Source organism: Protopterus annectens, chromosome 1.part1, assembly GCF_019279795.1.
Source record: "Protopterus annectens isolate FY-2018-M chromosome 1.part1, PAN1.0, whole genome shotgun sequence".
Classification (NCBI taxonomy): Eukaryota; Metazoa; Chordata; order Ceratodontiformes; family Protopteridae; genus Protopterus; species Protopterus annectens.
In genome coordinates this window covers 213,683,918-213,707,066 of record NC_056726.1, presented here as the reverse complement: position 1 = coordinate 213,707,066, position 23,149 = coordinate 213,683,918, and the positions used below count along the sequence as shown (strand labels likewise).

The following is a 23,149-nucleotide window of genomic DNA, read 5'->3' as shown; positions in this document are numbered from 1 at the left end:
CTTTATTTAAATGACATTTCAAACATTACATGCATGCATATATATGTAAAATGTTATTGTTCAGCAAAAGGTCTTTTATTTTCACTGTTGTTGCACTGTAATTTGTGTCACACTCCCAAGCTGTAGCTGAAATGGGTCCAGATAGAGCAGTCCACTATCTTAGTTAAATGTAATAAATACATGCATGCATAAATACATATGCAAATGAAGAAAGAAGGGAGCTCTTAAGTGCCTCTTTTGAGCCTTTCTTCTGTCTGAGCCTCCAGCTTCTAAGTTGTTCCATGATGTAAATGTGAAGAAGACCATGAAGAGGATCAAGTAAACATTTCACTTCACTGTACCTAAATATAGCAGGAATTTTACACCCATATCCTAATAATTCTTTAGGAAGCAGACTATACAACAGAAATATAAACAAAGGAGGCAGTGCCAAACAAAACAGCAGGTATGAAGAACTAAGCATTAGCAGTATGCTTCTGCCACCTAGCAAGATAGACGTATCTCACGTAACAAACAGTAATGGACATTCCTCTACCCTACAGCATCTCAGAGGAAGAGTATCCCTTTCTTACAGCTTAGTAGTTTACAATCACCAAAAACAGCTGGATAAGAGAAGTTTGGTCAACAGGTTGCACAACACAATTTATAACAACACCAGATATTCATTCATTAAATCACTTCTTCCATTCACTGCAGCAGTATTCTTTACATTTGGGATTCCCTACCATGGAAGCCTGACATCCAAATTGTATAACAAAGCCTACTGTTGCCTTATGGTACACCGAATGTCACAGGTAAGTTCCTCGCATAGGGTAGAGCATAAATGTGACATCTGGATTTACCATCCTCAGAACTTCTTTGCCACCAGTCCGAACACATCCTTGTATTGTCGCCTGAATGCCTACATCATTTTCTGCTAGTTTGAAAGCCATTTTATTCTCTGGTTGAACACTTAATTCTCCTTTGCGGAAGTCCAAGCTGTTACAGATAAGTACCCCATTGGGTTTTTGTTTTTTCTTGGATTTCTTGTAACTTAGGGGGTTAATGTCATCCAAGAAGGGTAAATGCCAGTACGGGAGACAGATTCCCCATAAGGACCACCATGTTAAGTGTTTATTTTGCTTAGGAGCCTCTCAGGACTATACAACCTGTTCTATTTGTCAGGCTTTCATACTGAAGACCCTGCATAGTAGGCTTTCTTCTCTTGTCTTGTATCTTGAGAACTAGTGCCTTAAGCTTTTTGCTAAGGATACAATGGAAGGAACTTCTTGCCCCAAGGGTCAGCCATTAGGGAAGAAGAGGAAGGTTAAAAAAAAACTAAGACTGGACTCTTCTGCTGTTCAGCGTCTGCCAGGTGTTTCTCGCGAGGTTGATGAGAACCTGGAGGCTTACCTGGCTTTGTTGTCCGATTCCTCTGCTGCGACCAGGTTGGAGGCCAGTGAAGATCCAGCTTGCAGCACATCCGATGAAGCTTTGCAAGTGTCTTGTTTCGAACGTTCAGGGGGAGCCACGGTTGAGTATTTCCAAGGGGCCTAGGGGAGTTTTGCACATTCTAGTTAGGGAACAAATTCCTGCTAGGGTTATTGAATGCCGTCCTGGGTCAGAGCCTTCTATGTTTTATAGGGCAGATGTTTCTTTAAAGAAGAAACAAAAGACTAAACATGTTTCTTATGCTCCTAGGCATCCACAGAGTGAACGGCAGGCTTTTACTAGGGTCTGTTTAATGCTCTGATGGCATTAAAACCTCCTCAGGGGCTTTCTGTTACTGCTCCCCCTTGGTATTCTGTTCACCTTAAAAGGCCTAGGGAACAGGATTCCTCTGAGGAGGAGTGAGATTCTGATGAGGAATCCCTTGCTTATTCTTCCCAAATTCCTTTGCCTTTGGACTGTGGGTCAGAGGAAGATTAATCTAAGAGTTATTTTACTTTTTTTGAAGAACTTTCCTTTGGGAACATAATGTCTAGGATGGTAGAATTTTTTAAATGGGTTTGTGCTCGGGTCTCTGAAATCCATAAGATGTATTATAAGTTGCTGCAGATGGAATCTCCAAAATCTTCTGCTCTTCCTCCTGTCTTGACTGCTTTGTTGGATTCTTTTTCCAATGCCTGTAAACTTCCTGATTCATTGCCCCTGCTGTCAAGAAGCCTGATAGGTTTTACATGGTGCCTGAGGATTACAACTTTATGTATAAATATCCTGCTGCTGACCACTCAGTAGTGACTTGCAGCTTCTGACAAACCTTCTCAATTGCTTCCGTCGCCCAAGTTACAGCTTTCTGATAAAGACAATAGAAGCATGGAAAAGTTAGGCAAGAAAGTTTACATTTCAGATACCCTGACCTGTAGGGCTGTTAATTATCAGACCTATACGTCCAGGTATGTGTTGGCTCTTCTTTCTCAGGCTTGTCAGCTTATTTCTGATCTCCCAGACTCTAAGGGTAAAACTTCTGCTCTTTTCCTGCTAGAGACTTTGTCTCAAGTAGTTTGCCATTATGTTAAGCATAGTTGTGATGCAGTAGATGCCTCTTCTAGGGCTGCTGCTTTTGGTTTAGTGATGAGGAGGTATTCATGGCTTAGGTTTCAGCCTTTACCTAGTCCCTTGAGGATAAGGGGAAGGCTTTACAGGAACTCAAACGTGTTTGTCTCTCCTGTGCCTAAATAAACTACTCTAATAAGCCATTCATTTCTTCATAGGCAATCTTGCCCTCCTACTAAGGGCAAAAAGAGTGGCAAGCGGGCTCCTCCTACTAAGGCTACTCGGTCAGGGACTCAGAAGTCTTCCTTTCCTGGTAAACCAGGCACTGTGTGACTATCCATCTCTTCTCAGTCTCATTCCTCTTTCTCTTCCTGTTTCGCTTCAGATTAATCAAGATTCTTGGGTTCTGTCCATTATTTTCCAGGGGTATTTCACGGTATGGAAATCCCCCCCCCCCCTGTTTATGGGCATTATTCAGCCTCTTCAGGAATAACTTCCAATGTTATGAGTCCCCATCTCACCTCCGGTTTTGCTGGTTGGGTTCGGTTGGGTTCAGAGCTGATCCTCGGCTCCGACTCAGCTGTATACTATAGCCTGAGAGCTTTTTACTTGCTTGAGGCTAGCCCCTATCCCAACATGCCTAGCGGTAGTTACCCAGATCTTGTTTGTTGCTTGCAGCGTCGAGATTGCTCATACTGCCTTAGGCTAAGTATTTTCTTCTTCTTGCGATTTTTCCAAAAATGTTTTACATTCAGATAGTTAAACTCTGTTAGTTTAGTGTTAGAGTGTGTTCACCCTAGGCTAGCACTTTTCTGGCCTTCCCTCTGCTGCCTTTTTGTTGTTGTTGTTGTGGCCATCTTCTTCATTTAGGCCTATCCCTTGAACCCGTTTGACTTTGAGGGTTCCCTTTCTCTCAGCCCCGTTTTTGTTTAAGGGCCCTCTTTTGTCTTCATTTCCCTTTCTCTTTCCTTATAGGAGCAGCCGTTTAAGTTAGAGGCTCTCCTGGGTTGGGGGAGTTGCCATTTAACTTAGAGGCTCTTCCCCTTCCCTCCTTTCCTTTTCCTGTTAAAAAAAAAAAAAGTTTAAAGTTTTTTTTAGTTGTTGCTACTGTTGTTGGTCTTTCTCTTTGGTACTTTTGTAGTTGCTGCTAGCATGTCCAGAGATCCTAAAGAGTCAAAACCTTTGGGTTTTAAAAAGTGTGACTCATGCTGCCAAAAGATGTCCCTTACGGATGGGCACACGAGCTGTGTCTATTGCTTAGGGGCTGTACACCTGCAGGACTCATGTTCTGTATGTCGTGCTTTTAGTTCTCGGATCCTGCAGGAGAGAAAAAATAAGTTGATTTTATGAGGCTTACAAAAGAGCCCCTTTGATGTTGCTATTGAGGGTTCTCAGCCAGCAAAAAAAACCCAGGAAAAGTCCCCTAAGCCATCATCTTTGTCGGCTCCAACGTCGGCGCCATCTAAATCTAAGGACAAACCTGCAAGTCTGTCAGATCCGAGTGTCAGTTCCAATAAAGCTCTTTCTCCAGCGGCTCCATCAGTGGTTTCAGTGCCAGTCAGGACTCACAAGAGAACCAGGTCTCCCTCCCCGGAGCCGGTGCGGTCTGTTCCACAGTTCTCACTGTTGCAATCCATGGCAGGCAGTCATCAGTCTTCCTCTCATTCCTCTCAATCATCCAGGCTTTCGGATCATGATGTGGAGAGGTGGTGAAGAGGCTTCTCAAGACACAGGCATTAGCTAAATTATTATCGAGCCCAGCCCACAAGGAATTGGCACCGACAGCTCAAACCGCACCTTTATCAATTCCTCCTCCGACTCCTTTGAGTTTGGAGCCGGAGTGCATGAAAGTTGTTGTGATGGAACCATCGGCTCTGATTACCACTGGTCTATTGGTTCCGATCTCTTCGTTGTCTTAGTCTATCGAGGGATCTGGGGGCCGATGTTCTCTCATTGGTTCCGGGTGGGGGTGGCATCGGACCCTTGTCCGACCCCGCTCTCCCTCTCAGTGCTTCGGCGTAGGTGAGCTCGGCTTCTACATCGGCTCACAAAACCTTTTTCTATATGCTTCAGGTGTTAACTTATAAGCACTGTAGTAAACATTTCTTTACTTGGTTATAGTCTAAACAATCAATGTCCGACAATTTAGAAACAACATTTACAGTTTTACCGTGGAGTAAGGGGGTCAGCAACAGTACCCAGAGCCCTTGGTAAACATTATAGTCTTTACATACCCTTTCAAACATATGACTAAAACTATCAAAATTATCACCCTCTGTAAATTGTGGAAGAAATTTACTGACATTTATTGCTTCTGGGGTTCGGTTACTCCCTTCCCCGTTACCTCCATGACTCTGGCGAAGAGTCAGCATTTCCTTTTCATGATGCCTCTGCCTCTCATTTTCTTCAGCTTCCAAATGTCTCAGTCTCTCTGCTGATTCTGATTCCATCTGTTTCTCCTTTTCTTCAGCCTTGAAATGACGCAGTCCTTCTGCTGATTCTAATTCCAAACATTTGGCCTCCAGTTCAACTCTCTTTAACTCCAGATGGATTTTTAAGTCCTCTGAGGAAAAATTGAACTGTCCTTTTTATGAGAGTTGTACATCCCCAAGCCCAGTCTTGCTATCTTCCTGGTTGCTGTTCTGTGATGCAGCTGTGGCTAAGGCTGCAATAATTTCCACTTTAGTCAGGTTGGCATGCACCAGTCCTTTGGCATGGCACATCTCAGCCAACTGGCTCCTTGTCACCTTGCCATAATCCCCTGCCGAAATCCTTGCCTGCTCTCCCCGACCAACTAAGCTAACAAAAAAAAAAATAAAACTATTGTGATATGAAACTTCTGCTGTGTGGCTGCTTGAGAATACAAACACCTTCTTTAGTGACCACTGTTTACAGGCTACAGGAGTTCATTATCCACACCACTAAATCCCAATATGTGATGTGGTGATCCTACCACTACCAACCAATATGATGTGGATATCCCACCACTGCTCACCAATATGTGATGTGGATATCCCACTTCTGGGCCAGTAATCAAGGAGACTCTATCCTCACCACTGGCACCTGTGGGGGGGACATTCACTGGGAGGATAAAAGGTACACACACACTATTTCCAGATGCAGCTCTCTGTATCAAGTGCAGTGTCCCTTAAGAGCACGCAGAGACCACAGTCTGCGGCTGGTTTCTCTACCTTTCTCCAGATCCCCAATAAGACTCCCCAGTGGCACAGCTATAAAGTTGAGTCCTTAGCCAGGGTTCCAGGCCAAGTCCTCCAACACTCTCTCTGTCCAACCAGTGCATCTTTTTATTTGAAATGGATATTTTATGCTAGTGAACATTTTAACTTAGCTCACTTTTACTTAATTGATTTATTAGTCATGTGAGGGTTTAAAAATATAAAAGAGATTTGTTTCTTATGGTTTTTCACTCTGATAATGCCCGTAATGATGTAAAGGATGAAAGTGCTTAGTCGTTGTTTTTTATTCTTTGTGGATTCATTAAAACATTGTTCCGGGATTGCTGCAAGCCTGTGGTGTATTTTATTTGTTATTATTGGTACACTAGTCCATTTGGATTTTAACTTTATTTGGTTCTTCGTTGTGTCACCCGACTTGTTGTGTTTGAATGGTACAGGTGAGTGAATCCACTGTGGAAAAGCTACTTGGGCAGCTAACTGAACTCAACAGTTAAAGCTTCAATTGCAGAATAATATGACTAGAGAGACTTCTACTTCGTCACTTCTACACAGTTTATTTATTAACGTTACATACATTCCCACAGGATAACTTTGTTTAACAGTGGATTGGAAGGGGTGAATATTAATTCTGAACAGGCACGGTTTAATTTCAGTTGTTCTTCTCAATGTGACTTAAACATCGTGCTTGTAACTCCTACATTTGAATTTTCTACCCTTCCCCGAAATGAAAATGGATTGAGTTCCTTTAAAGCACAGTTACGTTCATTGGAGAAATTAACCAGGAAGTATAAGACTTTGCAAATGGATAACTTGTTTTTAAGCCATTCATTGGAACTACATCAGGTTTCAAGGGGCTTACTTTTATGGAAACTCCCAGTGGTTACCGAAGAAAGTTCAGTGATGGACAATGAACTGATAGAAGTGTTCATCCAGACAGGTGTGGACATTATGGGAATCATTATTCATGACAACAACTGCAAACTGGTGCAATTGAGAAAAGATATTTCTGATTTAAATGCTAGTATTTTTAATAATTTGTTGTTTCAGTTCAACAAAGCTAATTATGATAGGATCTTTATTGAAAGTTAAAAGTTTGTTAAGGACAATTTAGATAAAAACAAAGAAAATTACATAGGGATATGGCTGAATATGCTGATGAAAAAGCTTATCCAGCCTTAAAGAGTACGGGGCATTTTTTAATGGTAAGGTGAATCATTCTAATATCGGACATAATGATTTTAAGGCATCAGGGGGTGCTAATGGTGCCAGTGTAGTTTCAGATGATAATAAGAATTTTTTAGAATATCCTCCTCTGTTGAGACAGTTGGAGCATTTGAAGAACCAGAATCAGAATCAGAACCAACAGAGTCACAAAAGACAGTCAGGTTTCTCCATCAGTGAAGGTGAGGAGGAGCCCCGACACTATAAATTATCATGGGGGATGTTATTAATTAAAGACTTTAATAATATTGAACATTTTAAAACTAACTTTGTTCAACACTAGTGTCATTATGGTTTTTCATTTTACAATTTCAATGAGATGGATATTGGTCATGGACATTTTTGTTTGTTGAAAAAAGGCTTTACTTTTGTTTCCAGTTGCAGACTAGCTATTGCTAATGTGTTGATCAATTTGAAATGGTATACAAGGCAGCTTAATTTGAGGATGTTTTTCTTGAATCACACCAATCCCATTATTGATAATAGGGGGACAGTCAAAAGTAGTAGCACTTTTATACCTCCCCCAGCCCCACCATTAATATGTTTGAGCAAACAATAGAGGGTGAGTTGAGAAAATTATTAACTAAAAAAACTAAATTGCATGATAACTTAATAGCTGAGGAAAGAATTTGTTTAAGACAGTTGTCTGAAACAAAAGAGCACAGGATCATGAAGCCAGATAAAGTTGGTGGGGTTGTGGTTATGTTACATATGGACTATGTTTCTAGAATGTATGAGATTTTAAATGACAAAAATATCTATGAGAGGATGTTAAGGAATGAAATCAGCAGGTCATACACCAAAACTGATTGGTTGATGTTTGATTCTTTTTGTCAAGATAAAATAGAACTTAATTACCTAACAGTTGAGGCACCTGTTTTTCCAGCAATGTTTGGGATCCCCAAATCCATAAATGAGAATAATCCCCTGTTTAGACCTATCGTGGCAGCAATGGGATCCAAAACAGTACCTTTAGCAGCCTATATTCACACAGATTGTAATAAGTCACTTGAGGACAAGATGTAAATTTTACATGATTCCTGGCACTGCTTAGAGATACTGAGGGATCTAAACTGTGATGATGATGATTACATTTTTGTTACAGTTGATTTTACTAATTTATTTACTATTATACCGCATGATACGGGATTGGAATTTTTAAACAACAGTCTAATAGACGTTGAAGGGCTACATAATGTTAAAAGAAACCCAATTCTTGAACTTATTGAAATTGTTTTGTACAACAACTTCCTTTACTTTGAGGGTGAGTATTTTTGACAGGTCTCTGGTATTGCTATGGATGCCAAATGTGCCCCCATTTATGCAAATCTAGTTTTTGCTGAATGAGAGAAACATTATGTTTTTTCCTCCCCCTTTATGGAAGATAGTATAGTATTTTTGCATTTTTTGGATAACGTTTTAGTTTTATGGTGAGGCTGGCCAGTACGAATTGGTTGTTTTGTGGATTACTTAAACAACACTACCGCATTTTTGCAGTTTACCTATAAGGTAAACACTCACAAAATTTAATTTTTGGATATTTTATTGTATAAACAGATTGAAAACAGGAGATTAGGCATCAGTATTTTTAGGAAAAAGACATATTCTAACACACTGCTTCATTATAATAGTTACCACCTGCTCCACCAGAAGAAAAGTATGGTAAAAGGGCAAATGGTAAGGCTATCAAGGTTAGTGAGTAACAATGAGAGATTTAAGGCTGAAATGGTTACTTTGATTGGTATGTTTAAATATAAAGGATATCCATTGAAACTTTTGTTAAAAATTAGAAAAGAAGTCATGAAAAAATGCCTTACCAGGTATACTCCCATACTGATGACCCGCGCTAGCATAATGTTTAGCACTACTCAAACAAGTGTTAAACGTGGAGCAATGGTACTTCTGTATAACCAAGATGCTGTTTCTGTGAGAGCTGTGTTAAATAATTATTGGGACTTGGTTTTAACTAGTGACACGAAAAAGATTTTAGGTACAAAACTGCAGGTTGTGTATAGTCGGGGTCACAATCTCAAAGGATTATTTGAAAGACACAAAAACAAGCAGACAGTAAAATATAGACCTAGTAATGTCTTTCAGCTTTCCCCAGTTAGGGGTTGCCACAGTGGAACTCCAGTCTGCTAATAATTGGCAGTGGATTTTTACGGTGCCCGAGTTGCCAGCCCGATGCCCAACCTTCAAAGAAGGCACACCCATTCACGCACACACCTACCTGCATGTCTTTAAATGTCACTCAACCATGGGGAGGACATGCAGACTCCACACAGAAGGCGCTCCAGCCGAGAATCGAATGGGAGAACCTCTTGCTGTCAGGCCACAACGCTAACTGCTGCACCACCACGGCCAAAATATAGACCTAAAATGTATAAATATGGGATGTGTAGATATTGCAGATTTATAGACAATGGTTCATACGTTACTATTTATGGATACAACAGGACCATCCAATGTCCCAGTCGTTGCAACTGTAACACTAGGATGGTTGTTTATGTTGCAACACGCATGGGATGACCAGCATTTTATGTGGGCAAAACCACGTGTAAATTGAAAGACAGGATTGCAGAACATATTAGGGACATTAAAAACAGAAAAAAACAGTAATGCGATTTATTCACATAGTGTCATCTGTAGTAATTTTAAAAAGTTTTTGTTTTTTGTTATTGACAAGGTTGGCAAAAATGAAAGGGAAATACTTTAAGACATTGCTTGAAGTAAGAGAGACAGCATGGCAATTAAGATTTAATGCCACAGAACACACTGGCATTAATGATTGTTGCTCTGTTGCTAGTGTTTTAAGATTAAGAGCAACATATGTTTAACATTTTTAGCATTCAACAAGATTATTTTTAATTGTTGTGATATATCAATATGAACTGCTTTGGTATTATTGTAACTTTGATGGTTAAAAAGGATTTTTATACATAGGAATAGGCACTTTTTATACATTCTATTAAACTTTGTTTTTTTTATACATTGTTTTTCTATATTGGTTTATGTATTGGTTTTATATATTGTTTTTGAAATGGGTAATTTATGCTAGTGAACATTTTAACTTAGTTCACTTTTACTTAATTGATTTATTAGTCACGTGAAGGTTTAAAAGTATAAAGGGGCTTTGTTTTTTATGGTTTTTCACTCTGATGATGATGCCCATGATGATGTAAAGGGCAAAAGCGCTTAGTTGTTTTTTATTCTTTTTGTATTCGTTAAAATGTTGTTTTGGGATTGCTGCAAGCCTGTGGTATATTTTTTTTTCTGCTACTGGGAGGCAATCTTCGATGTAAATGCATTTACAATCCTCCCTTACATCCAGCTATTAATGTTTTTGAAAGGGTCTGTGAAAGAGAGAGAAAAGATTTATTGACAAATAAGAAAAAACATGCCATACAGTCTCACTAAAAATGAAAAATCTACCCTTGAAAGTATTACTTACAACAAGAACATTAGATGTATGAAGGTGGATGAGGGGGAGATTTGGTCAGCATGGATTTGATGAACTACACCAGCAGGATGACTGTTTTACTTATGGATGAAACAGTTTACCAGTCAGTGTCTGTGAATGAAATTAATACTGCACACAGGTCCATTAATATCTGGCTTGATGAACTATTCCTGTTTGATGACATTTCTATGGACTTGTTTAATTTTCTGAAGGTTTTTATATCCCTAAGATTCACTCTAGTTTATGTGACCCACCATTACGCCCTATAGTGGCAGCTGGTGATTCAATCATTGAGCCTTTTGCTAAGTCGTACATCATACGTTAAAAATGTTGCTTAAGAACTTTCCTCATGTACTTCATGGACAAATTGAAGAACATTTCTTGCATTTTTTTGCATTTCTTGTTTTTTGGTTACACTGAACATTAAAAACTTGTTTACTGTGATTCCTTGTGAGCAAAGCATGACTTAGTTTAGTGAGGTTTTATAGCAGTTTAGGTTAACAGCGAATGAAGGGAGGCTTATTACAGATTTCATGGTGGAACTAATTTTGCACAATAATTTCCTTTACTTTGATGGAGAATATTTTAAGCAACTAAAGGGCATTGCAATGAGAGCTGCTTGCACCCATACTTTTGCTAACGTAGTGTTATTGAGATGGGAAACTGAGACTGTATTCAAGTTGGGTTCCTTTGAAAATTGTAAATGCCACTTACGTTATTTGGATGACATTTTTGTGATATGGTCTGGGAGTATGGACAAATTATATCAGTTTATTGATGAATTAGTCAGCTACTATGTTTTTGAAGTTCACATCTAATGTGCTCAGTAATATGATGCATTGTTTGGATGTGGAAGTTAAGAAGGAATATTAATGTTAAGTTTATTTCTATTTATAGGAAAGTCACCTTTTGCAATGCATTTTTACACTACAAAAGCTGCTGTCCGATCCTTCAAAAGAGGGGTGTAGTAAAAAGTCAGTTCATTGGAGTATCTAGACTGACGTCTGATGATAACGAGTGTTTAGTTCAGTGTAACAAATTAAAAGCTATGTTTCTTGAACGTGGATAAACCTTTAGTTGACAACTTTTATTCACAGATACTTTCTGAAAGATTTGTTAGATTTGCCATGATTATTATTAAAGGACTTCTTAGCCCTGGTTCTAAAACATTTAATGATGGTAAAGATAACCCTGCCAGCCATTTAGTACAATGTTCATGCAATTTTAGCAATTAAGATCATTGGATTCTGTGGGCATTAAGAATATTTTATATAAAAATTGGTCTGTTTTACAAACTGAGGATGACTTTAAAAGTTGTTTTGACAAACCTCCTCCTGTATTTATTTAAAAAAAAATAGGTCAAATATTAAGAGACAATTGGAAAGACCAATAAAAGCTTGTAACAGTAGTTCATTTAGAACCTTTAAGTGTGGTCGCTGTAACCAGTGCCTCTACAATATAGATTCAGATTATGGGGGTGAATTATGGAATAGAATAAACAGATGGCTAGTCAAGGGTGGATGTTATTGTTTTACAGAAAAGGTGGTATACTTGGCAAGGTGCTGTTCAGACTAATAATGCTCTTAATAAGAGGATATACTAGCTTCTTTATAACATTACCAAAAAAGACAACAAAAGTGCTTTGGCCAGACATGCCACCATTTGCAACAATTTTAATATGTTTAAATGTTTCATTTTGGAAAGGGTTTAGTCAGATTGTTGTGGCTGAGATTGGCAGAACCGGTTGCTGCATAGGGAAATGGTGTGGCAGCTACGATTAGTTGCTTCCAACTCACTCCATTTAAATGAAGCCATCTCCATCACTAGTGAGTTAAAATAGAGGGCATCTAAGTTGTCATTTTTTTCTTTTTTTTACAATTTTTTAGTGTGACTTTCTTGCAGTAATGTGCATTTTATGCAGTGTTTATCACGGAACGGATATTATGTAATCTATTCTACTTGTGTGCTTATATCTTAAATTTTATTGGCAGACTTTTTGCTACAATGTTGATGATTGTCGTTTTCTGAGGGTGTGTGTCTGCAAATGGTTTTAAATTGCCTTGCTATTTGCCTTTTAAAGTTCATGGTTCTGAAGATGTTTCTGTCATAAAGATAGATGAAAGCACTTAACGTGTTTTGAAATAAAGTTCTTTTCGGAGCCCAGTGCTACCTAGTTGTGGTTCTTTCTGAGTTTTTAACCATCAAAGAAAACTCTCACTTGAACAAGTTTTCCTCAAGGACTAAAACAGGGTCAGCCTGGAAGGCAGGTGCCTTCTCCTTCCCTTGGACAGGCCTATTCCTCTATGCCTTTCCCCAGTAACTTTGCTTTCCAGGGTACTGCTGAAGGTAAAGGAAGTAGGGCAAGGGTCATTATAATAGCCCCAGAGTAGCCAAGGCAGCACTGGTATCCTCTAATGCTCATTCTAAGCAAGAAGGAACCATGGCTGTTGCCCCAACAAGAAGACCTATTAACACAGAACAAGGGCACCATCATACACCCCAACCTGAATACTGTCATATTGATAGCTTGGATAATACCTTGACCCCTGGAGGTGGACATCCCTCGACCAACAAGTCCTGGACATTCTAAAAGAAAATGCAGCTAGAAAAAGTCGTCCAGCACTATAAAGTGGAATGCAACACTTTAATATCCACAGTTCAACATGTACAAAAGCACTTCAAATATTCAGATATGCAAAAGCACATGAAATATTCAAACCGGTTTCGGCAAACACGGCTTCATCGGTGAATATACAACCATAACTCATAGTTACATTTTATACATACCCATCCTCAAAGCTCCATTATGATTGGAAGATTACAAATGCTCATTAAGACTTGGCTCAAATAAGCCACCTAACTTAATAATCCAACAATTTCCTTCTTCTTCAAAATGTTATGCCAACCAGTTTTATTTCTCCTATCTCCCTCAATTTTATCAATAATAGCAAACATAAATGTGCTGTAGGATGCTTAGTGGAATGACAGAACATGAACTTGTAACTAAATAGATGATCCAATCAGTGCTGTAATTTCCTACAAACTTAATATCATATACCTTGGGAGTATTTTTTTACTGGTAAACTGTTTCAATTTCACCTTTCTTCTTTCTTTTGTAATGGTTGAGAAAACCACCCAGTGTTTTGCTGCTACAAAATGAAAATAGACTTCTAGAGGTTAATATATCATTTATTTAGCTACATGTTCATGTTCTGCCTTCTGTGGGGGACATACTCTGTGCCCACTTAGGATACGGATTTGAGAACATATTAGTAACATTATAGGTTCATAGGTTTATACTAGGCTATCTGCCCTAAGGCATTTATAAGCCTAGCCCAAAGTTTTGTGGCTTACGCCACCCCTTATATGAAAAAATACTGTGCCCATTAGTTTGTTGTGCCTCTGTCCAGCAGTGACACAGAGATGATTCCCGGGGTAAACCTACGATCTCCCATCCACAGGTCAAGATTTCTCTTGAACAGAGCCAGCGAGGTACTCTGCCTCACATGGACTGGGATTTTATTCCACAGCATAGGGAGTCTCTGAGTGATAAATCTATCCCTCCAGCACGTCCTATTTATATCCGTGCTAAGGTTTAAGTCGCTTGCTCTAGTGGTTTTGGTGGATTTGGATTTTTGAGGTGGAGCATGTCCATTAATTCGGGTTGGACATGGCCTTGTATGTCAGGCACATGTCACCTCTGAGCAGACGGTATGCGACTGAATAGAGCTGGAGTTTCTTCAATCTGGCAGCATATGACAGATTTTGGAGTCCCTTTATCCTTTTGGTGAGGAACTTTTGGGGTCTCTCCAACTGCTGCAGATGTCGGGTGAGATACATCCCGAATGGGGCATTGTACTCGATCATTGGTCTGATAAGTGAAGAGTACAGGGAACAATGACCTCACTAGATCTGGATGTGAATCCCTTCATGATCAGGTGGGCAATGTAGAAGGTCTTTCTAACCACTTTAGCAACGTGAGTGTCAAAAGAAAGGCCACTGTCAACCTGGGTCCCCAGGTCCCTGATAACCTCTTCTGTGCTTAGTGGATTGCCACCTATATGGTAGCTTGGGGTTACCTTGTTTTTCCCGAAGGGTATGACTATACATTTTTTGGCGTTTAACTTCAGGCCATGGCTCTGGCACCAGCTATCCGTTTCCGTGAGTCCCTTCTGAAGGATATCCGTGTCCGATGCACTTTCCACTATGGCGCCCAGTTTGCAGTCATCTGCAAACTTTGTCAGCCAAAGTCCTCCCATGTTGGCCTGTACTTCTGAGAAGTAGATGCCGAACAATAGGGGGCCAAGGACCGAGCCCTGTGGGACACCACTTGTGACCGGCTTGGAGTCTGACATAGCGCCAGCAACTCTAACCCTGTGGGTTCTGTCCTTAAGCCAGTTTGCAACCCATCTTGTGACATATGGGTTTACATTTAAGCTGGTAAGTTTTTAGGAACAAAAGATTGTCTAATGCCCGTTATAAACATTCCATTAAGCATCCTGCAGCACATTTTATGTTTATTATTGATAAAATTGAGGGGGATAGGAGAAATAAAATTAGTTGGCATAATATTTTGAACAGGAAGGAAAATTACTGGATTATTAAGATACATAGGTGGCTTATTTGCGCCAGGTCTTAATGAGCATTTGTAATCTTCCAATCATAATGGAGCTTTGTGGATGGCTATCTATAAAATGTAATTATGATTTCTGGTTGTATATTCACTGAAGAAGGCATGTTTGCCAAAACCAGTTTGAATATTTCATGTGCTTTTGCATATTTGAATATTTTATGTGCTTTTGTATATGTTGAACTGTGGATATTAAAGTGTTGTGTTCCACTTTACAGAGCTGGTCAATTTTTTCTAGCTGCATTTTCCTGTTTATTGGGCCTTTGCACTTGCCGTACTTGCAGAGTTTTTTGTTTTGCCATTCTAAAAGAAACTAGGAGACCTAGCACAAGAAAATCCTATTCTGCCAAATGGAAGAAATTCACTATATGGTGCAAACAAAAGGGCAGATACCTCTTCAAGCTCAGATGCCTCTGATCCTTTCATATGTATCAGGACTTTTTGACAGAGGACTTTCTTATTCCTCTATTAAAATTCACGCTTCAACAATTTCAGCTTATTTGCCTTCTCATTCCCACACCATCCCACCTTTCAAGTCAGCTGACTCTACAGACATTAAATTCCAGACCTGGAAAACAGCTTTTCTTCTTCTTCTTTTTCTTCTCTCGGCTTTTCCCGGTTAGGGGTCGCCACAGCGGATCACCTGTCTGCTCATGATTGGCAGTAGAGTTTTTACGGTGTCAAGTTGCCAGCCCGGCACCCAACCTTCCATGGAAGGCACACACATGCACACACTCACTCCTAGGGCCAATTTAGTGTCCAATCCACCTACAGCATATCTTTGGGATGTGGGAGGAAACCGGAGCACCCGGAGGAAACCCACACGACCACAGGGAGGACATGCAGACTCTGCACAGAAAGCACCCCAGCCGAGGATCGAACCGGTGGACGTCTTGCTGTGAGGTGACAACTCTAACCGCTGTACCACAGTGGCCTCCCGGAAGACAGCTTTTCTACTAGCCATTAATTCAGCTAGAAGGGTTTTAGAGCTTCAAGCCCATGTATGTCTGGAACCTTTCATCACTTTCCACCGTGACAAAGTCTCTCTTAGGACCAACCCTTCCTTTATACCTAAAGTGGTTACAGAGATCTCTTTTAAACCAGACCATCTACTTGCATACCTTCTTTCCTAACCCTCAAAACTAGGGGAAAATAATCCTCCATACACTAGCTGTGCATAGGCAATTGCATTACAACTTGGACAGAACAAAAAACGTCAGGAAGTATGACCACCTTTTTGTGGCTTTTTCCTGTAGCTCTGAGGAGCTCTGAGGAGAGACCTGTTTCTAAACAAACAATCTCCAAATGGATCTCCAGCTGTATCTTGTTTTGCTATAATCATCATGGAAAGAAGCCACCAGACTCTGTGAGGTCTCACTCCACTAGGGTACTGCTATATCTACAGCCTTTCTTAAAGGGGTGGCCAATAAGGACATTTTGGAAGCTGCTACTTGGTCCTCTGTGCATAACTTGCAACACACCACCAGTCTCACATAGACCCATTAAACCAGCTCTGGCAAAAACACACATAAATACATGAAAACATACTCGGTGGCTCTAAATAAAAATCTGCAAAACCAACAGAGACCTCCAAAGCAAACAATCAAGCAACCTCCACCCCCCCCCCCCAACACAAACCATGAAACACATACTTCACAAAACCAGTGTGTCATGCAATCACAGCCCTTAAGGCAAAATAACATACACAACACACTAGTAATAGGTGACTCTATAGTCAGGCACACTGGTATCCCACTCACTAGGCTGAATAAGGAGAAGGTTACTGTTAGCTGCCTGTCGGGTGCCAGGATCCGCCGCATAACACAAGCACTTAGGTCACTCCAGAACAAGTACAAATATGACTCTGTCATTGTCCATGTTGGTGTGAATGACCTGAGCCGTACTTCCCTGGACTACATGAAAAGAGACATGGAAGAGCTCTCTGATCATGTAGCCCAGGCCGGTATGACCCTGACCCTGAGTAGCATCCTGCCTTCACCAAGAATGATACCATGGTATAAAGAAATAAAATCTCGATTTCAACAATTGGCTAAGTTTCTGGTGTCATTCAAAGGGGATCCAGTGTCTGTCCGCCTGGGATGACATGCTCGACAAGCCACGCTGCTTTGCTAGAGACAGTTTGCACCTGTCACCCTTAGGCTTTCGAATACTGGCCAAGGCTCTTGCCACCCCCATAGCACCTTTTTTTAGGAAAGGCTCAAAAGACAAACCCACCACCGTAAATAGCACAAGTAACAAAAAACTGAGGGTAATGCTACTCAATGCCAGAAGTCTAAACCTCAAAATGCACGCACTAGAGACACTCCTCAGTGTGGAGAAAATAGATATATGTGCAGTAACAGAAACCTGGTTTAAGGCTCCAGAGAGCACCCCAGCACTACCGGGCTACAACTCATACTATACATTTCGGTCACAGAACCCAAACCGAAATACAAAAGGCGGGGGCGTATCCATATTCATCAAGGATACCCACACCTCCAGGTTAGTGACATAGCACGATGCTTCAGAGATCATCCACATGCAACTAACAATGGGCAAAGCTGAAATTCAAATTGTAGCTTGCTACAGATCACCCACCATGTCCCAGGACCCCCATTCCGCATGTCTGGAAACACTGGGAAACATAAAGGTACTACCAAACACCCTAATATTGCGTGATTTCAATTACCCAAACATTAACTGGGAGAACTACTCAAGTACTAACTCCCTTGCCCAACATTTCCTAGAATTTATAAACTCAAATGCCCTGGTTCAACTGGTCAACATTCCCACCAGAGGTGACAACATATTGGTCCTGGTCATCACCAACATGGGTGACCAGTGTTCCACACCGGAGGTCAACCCCTCACTGGTTAGATCTGACCATAAACAAATCACTTTGGATATCCACATTCCACCCCCACCCCCGGATAAGGAAACTATTGTGAAAAACCTTTCAAAAACAAACTTCACGTTACTTAAGACCGAGGTGGAAAGTTTCAAAGCCCCCATGCTGAAGGATAGCACTATCCAAGCTGCAAAATCTTTTACTAATGCATTCTATGGGCACCTACAAGAATGCATGGATTGTGCCATCCCACACAAAACCAAGACTTACTCCTCCAAGAAAAGGAAACCAGTCTGGTGGACTCCTGCTATAAACAAGCTATACGATAGAAAGAGAAAACTAGTACAGAAAAGAGTAAAATCCCAAGAAGGGAAGACATCCCTGATCAGTATCAGCAAGAAACTATGATCCCTCATAAAATCATCCAAGGAGAGCTTTGAAAGAAAAATTGCCAAGGACTCCAAAGATAACCACAAGACATTCTTTAGCTGTGTCAAGAATCTAAGTAGCAATGCTCAGATCTGCTCGGAGTTAGTGCAGAATGGCACAAAATACACTGAGCCGACCGATATCGCCAACATCCTGGCAGACAGGTTCAGCGCAAACCTCACCCCCCTCTCTCCCCCAAAAGGGCCCATAACCATACCAGAAGAATGTAGAGTCCCTGACATCACAGACACTCAGGTTAAAACAGCCCTTTCCAAAGCCAAAAACACAGCATCCCAGGCTGCTTCCTACACAAGCTCAAAGACGAACTAACCCCTCACCTAAACACACTGTTCAAACTCAGCCTCTCCACAGACTACGTACCCATAGAGTGGCGCACAGCAATGGTTATTCCACTCCACAAAGGTGGAGCCACAACAGACCCTGGGAACTATCGCCCTATAAGCCTGACTAGCTTGGTCTGCAAGGCTATGGAACGCATCATCATGGAACTCATTAACAGAGACATTGGGAACCTCCAAACACTGGACCCTACCCAGTTCAGCTTTGTTAAGGGCAGATCATGCCTCCTAAACCTGGTGGACTTTTTTTGAGACAGTTACCAAGGCTATAGACAAGGGAAAGTACACACAGCCTACCTAGACCTCGCTAAGGCCTTCGACACCATTTCCCCATTCTGGTATTATAGACAAGCTCACCAGCTTGAACATAAATCCCTACGTCACAAGATGGGTTGCCAACTGGCTCATGGACAGAACCCACATGGTGAGAGTTGCGGGAGCTAGGTCCGACTCTAAACCAGTTACAAGTGGCGGTCCCCAGGGCTCAGTCCTAGGACCCCTCCTGTTCGGCATATACTTCTCAGAGGTACAGGCAAGCGCAGGAGGACTATGGCTGACCAAGTTCGCAGACGACTGCAAACTGGTGGCTATAATTGACTCTCCGGCTGACACAGACATCCTCCAAAAGGGTCTCACTGAGATGGATACTTGGTGTCAAAGTCATGGCCTAAAGCTAAAGGCCAAAAAGTGCATAGTCATCTCCTTTGGAAAAAACAAAGTACCCACAAACTACCACATAGGTGGTAGTCCCCCTAAATATGGAAGATGTAATAAGGTATCTGGGGACCCAAGTAAATAGTAATCTCACCTTTGATAATCACATTGCCAAAGTGGTTAGAAAATCCTTCTACGTGGCCCACCTAATCACAAAAGGGTTCGCATCCAGATCAAAAGAGGTCATTGTGCCCCTCTACTCATCATTCATCAGACCCATCATAGAGTGCAACGCCCCATTTGGGATGTACCTTACAAGGCACCTGCAACAGCTGGAAAGACCACAGAAGTACCTCACCAAGAGGATCACTGGCCTCAAACAGATGTCCTATGCAGCTCGACTGAAGAAACTCCAGCTATACTCAATTGCATACCGCCTACTCAGAGGTGATCTCTGCCTGACATACAAGGCCATGTCCAACCCAGAATTGATGGACATGCTCCACCTAAAAAAAACCTTATCCCCTCGAGCCACATGCTCTAGGGATCTAAACCTCACCACAATAATAAATAGGACATACTGGAGGGATAGATTCCTGTCCCAGAAACTTTCCATGCTTTGGAACAAGATTCCAATCTACATTAGCCAGAGCTCCTCGCTAACACTCTTCAAAAGAAACCTTGACGAGTGGATGTGAAACAGAAAGTTTACCCCGGGGATCACTTCAGTGGCTGTGCTGGACCGAGGCACAGGGAACTAATCTAATGGGGCGGCGAAAGCCAACACATTCTGGCTAGGCTTATAAATGCCTTTGGGCAGATAGCCTGGTACCTACCTATGAACCTTTGAACCTATAAACCTATTTAGGGTGGAGTATAGCTACTCCACCAGCTTTCTTTTGTATCCTGGCAGCTATGTTTGCAATATAGCATGAGGTTCTAATACTGAGTCTTGGATCTTAGATTTGAGCCACGTTTCAGTAAAGGCTACCACATGTCAGGTATGATGAGTTATCCAAACATGTAGATTTGAAGTCTTGTTTTGCATGCTACAAAGATTTACAATAACATGTTTTAGGGTTTTTGTTTAGATTTGAGTAAGTTGGGGTGAGAGGGTCCTGGGTTAGGGTCAGTATCACCACACTGAGAGATGTTGCAGATAATGAGTTTGTCAGTGATAACATTTTTTTGTTTTGAGGGGAATTTTTTATATTTTGACAAGAAGGATGAGGATGGAGTATTTTCAGTTTGCAGTAATGAATGGAAAATTTGTTAAAAAGATTTTGTGACAGCTACTGGTAAATGCATTAGTAGAATCAGTGATACTTGTTTTAAAGTATTATGGTTTTAGGCTGCAGAGCTGTAATGTTTAGTAAGAGAAGCAATAGTATGTTAAGAAGTAAAGGCAGCAGTAACTTTCGAAGAGGGAGGTGTGTGTGTGTGTGTGTGTGTGTGTGTGTGTGTGTGTGTGTGTGTGTGTGTGTGTGTGTGTGTGTGTGTGTGTTTAGTAATTGTAGTGTAGAATTAGATAGGAAGGAGAAGGAGAGTGAAGGGATTTGGCAGGAATTCAGTTAGGTTTAGGGAGGAGTGTGCAGAAATCTATGTAGTATAATTGGATTTAATTGGATCCTGGAGAAAATTTAAATAGAGTTGAAGTAATTGAAAGTATAAGTAAAGATGTGGATGGGAATTGGAGATAAAGTAGGGAGCAGAGTGAGCCTGAGTTAAGCAGGCTGAACTCTACGCTTGGAAGTAATGGCCACGGAAAACAATCAGAGGTAGATGGCATATTGTCTTAATTCAAAAATAAAGTATCTAGCAGAGCCTATATTGATTGCACATCTGTATTTTTTTTAAACTCCACAGTGATAAAAAGTGAAATCTTATTAACAATCTGTTTCCCAACTGAGTTAGAAAGCTACTACTTGTCTATGTATTTTAGTCTGTTTCTTCTGCACAGGGAAAACAATACATATGGCATAGAATAAACAGCAAACTTAAAGTAAAAGAAAGATAAAAAAAAAAATAAAGGTATGCAGCAAGGCAGGCGCAACCACACCACTGTCGAGTAGCACACACCACTGGCGTTTCAGGGAGTTTTACATTATGTTAGAGAATACCTACACTATGTTCTGAGTTGATTTTGCTTTCTTTGGTTGCTGTATAGCACAAGACCATGCTTGGAGCCAAGATATGTTTGCTTATAAGAAATGGAATAAAAATTGCTATCCTCTGTTTTTAATGTAATATAACTTTGATTTTATATTTAGAAAAAGTGGCCATTAAGATATTGGACAAGACTAAACTAGATCAGAAAACCCAGCGTCTGCTCTCACGAGAAATTTCAAGCATGGAGAAGCTTCATCATCCAAACATTATTCGACTTTATGAAGTTGTAGAGACCCTTTCAAAACTTCACCTGGTAATGGAATATGCATCAGGAGGGGAACTTTTTACCAAAATCAGCACAGAAGGGAAGTTATCAGAGGCAGATAGTAAAGTTATCTTCTCACAGATCCTCTCTGCTGTGAAGCATATGGTAAGATGAGAGAAGATTTTCACAGTAATGTGCTGCTTTAGCAGAATGCTTCTGTCAGGTGGAAGAATTTGTCTTTAATTTTTCATGGTACTTTGTATCTCACTGCATTTGTATTGAACAGTGATGTACTTAATTTAGTTGTATCTTGCATTCACTGTTTTTAGTAGGAACTCTGGTAAAAATTCAAGGACTGCTATGTCCAGCCACTGATAAACACAAATGATTTCATAGAGTTGGTACTTGAGCCTTTAATCTGCAAAAATGTACATTTTATTACAGTTGCTTCAAGCTCCCTATTCCTGTTGCTTTATTTAATATGTATGTATTGAACCTGCTTTTTTACTGACTACATGCATATATACCAGGCAAAATACAAGAGAATTATGATAATTTCTGAAAACTAGGCCTACAACCATTGTCAGAGTGCTCAGGAATTTAGTTTGAATGCCTAAGTGTAGCTTTCATCATTAATTGGTCCACTTAATGCTTATTGGAAAGAAATACTGTATTAATTGTGGTTCCATGTCATCTCTCACATGACTGAGACATTACTGAAAGACTAGATTAAGTAGACAAGAAACCACAAGGGTAATGGAACAAGTTGTGTCAGTATTGGAGTCAGTGCCACTGCTGGGGCAGTTTGAATTTAAAGATTTCTTTTAGACAGTCCCACTCCACTATGGTAGCATTTACAAAGCCCTGAAGTTATATCAGTAAGTATTGATTTTCACTCCATCTCCCTACATGCGACTGTATCACCTCTTATATTTAGAATTATCTGGTCAAAAGTCCTGTGTATATTTTTCAGAACTAATCATTTTTGTCATTTTTATAGAGAATAATAATTGTTCTAGTTAGCCTTCCTGAAGCCCTCCTTTTTATCCCTTGCTACATTTACTTCCTCCCTTTTGTTGTCCAAGGACCACTTGGCATAACTACTCTGCATTGATCCTAACCTTTTTCCTGACTTTATTTGTTCCATAAAGTTCATATGTCTCTGTAAATTGGAATACATGTTAAAGGGTAGTGTGTGTGTGTCTTTCGGCTTTTCCCGGTTAGGGGTCACCACAGCAGAACTCCGGTCCGCTAATGATTGGTAGTTGATTTTTACGTGCCGAGTTACCAGCCCTGACACACAACCTTCAACAAAGGTACGCCCATTCACGCATGTCTGCATGCAGAAGATGCTCTAGCTGAGAATCAAACCGGACAGCGTCTTACTGTGAGGCGACAACGCTACCGCAGCACCACCACCGCGGGTGTTAAAGGGTAGTATATGTCTTCATTTATATCCTGCTTGAATGAATATTCTCTACAAAATGTTACTATGTGCTTTT

At 40.6% G+C, this 23,149-nt stretch overlaps 1 protein-coding gene across 1 annotated transcript in view; it reads left to right on the top strand.

The window, feature by feature from the left end:
* NIM1K (NIM1 serine/threonine protein kinase) overlaps positions 1-23,149 on the top strand; it is a 1,007,665-nt gene that overhangs the window by 822,300 nt on the left and 162,216 nt on the right. The window contains exon 5 of the mRNA XM_044074200.1: positions 21,544-21,812. Coding sequence (XP_043930135.1) covers positions 21,544-21,812 — 269 coding nt within the window. The remainder of the gene's footprint in view (positions 1-21,543; positions 21,813-23,149) is intronic.